Source organism: Eimeria mitis, genomic scaffold (genome assembly GCF_000499745.2).
Source record: "Eimeria mitis Houghton genomic scaffold, Emh_scaff3617, whole genome shotgun sequence".
Taxonomy (NCBI): domain Eukaryota; phylum Apicomplexa; class Conoidasida; order Eucoccidiorida; family Eimeriidae; genus Eimeria; species Eimeria mitis.
Window position 1 is genome coordinate 2152 of NW_013571960.1, and position 515 is coordinate 2666.

Here is a 515-nt window from a genome sequence, read left to right on the forward strand (position 1 = left end):
AAAGCCCCGAGAGTATCTGTCTGCATGCAGCCCCGTTATCGTCATAAGACAGCGCACATGCAGCCAGAGGCCGCCAGCTCCGCTTCTATGCTGCTGCTGCTGCTGCTGCTGCTGCTGCTGTGCTCCTCCTCCTCCCCCACCGCCACCGCCACCGCCGCCGCTGCTGCTGCTGCTGCTGCTGCTGCTGCTGCTGCTGCTGGTGTCTGCATACACCCGAAAAGGCCCCACAAGCTCTCCTAATTCTATTTTACGATTCAAAGGAGGAGGGAGAAAGACAAAAGACGAAGACAAGCGGCAGAGAGAGCAGCGGTGCTGCTGGTGACATACTATACACCCCCCATCTATTTTTTCTGTTCTTAGTGCTGCTGTTGCTGCTGTTCCTGCTGCTGCTGCTGCTGCTGTTGCTGCTGCTGATGAGGAGGAGGAGGAAGAAGAGAAGGAGGGGATACCAGAAGAAGAAAGCGCACGAGGAGACATCCTGCTGCTGCTGCTGCTGCTGCTGCTGCTGCTGCTGC

General features: G+C 57.7%; 1 protein-coding gene across 1 annotated transcript in view; it reads right to left on the bottom strand.

The window, feature by feature from the left end:
* Positions 1-515, bottom strand: part of EMH_0067860 (uncharacterized protein) — a gene marked incomplete at both ends in the record, with an annotated part of 5208 nt that overhangs the window by 1786 nt on the left and 2907 nt on the right. The window contains one exon of the mRNA XM_013498672.1: positions 58-513. Coding sequence (XP_013354126.1) covers positions 58-513 — 456 coding nt within the window. The remainder of the gene's footprint in view (positions 1-57; positions 514-515) is intronic.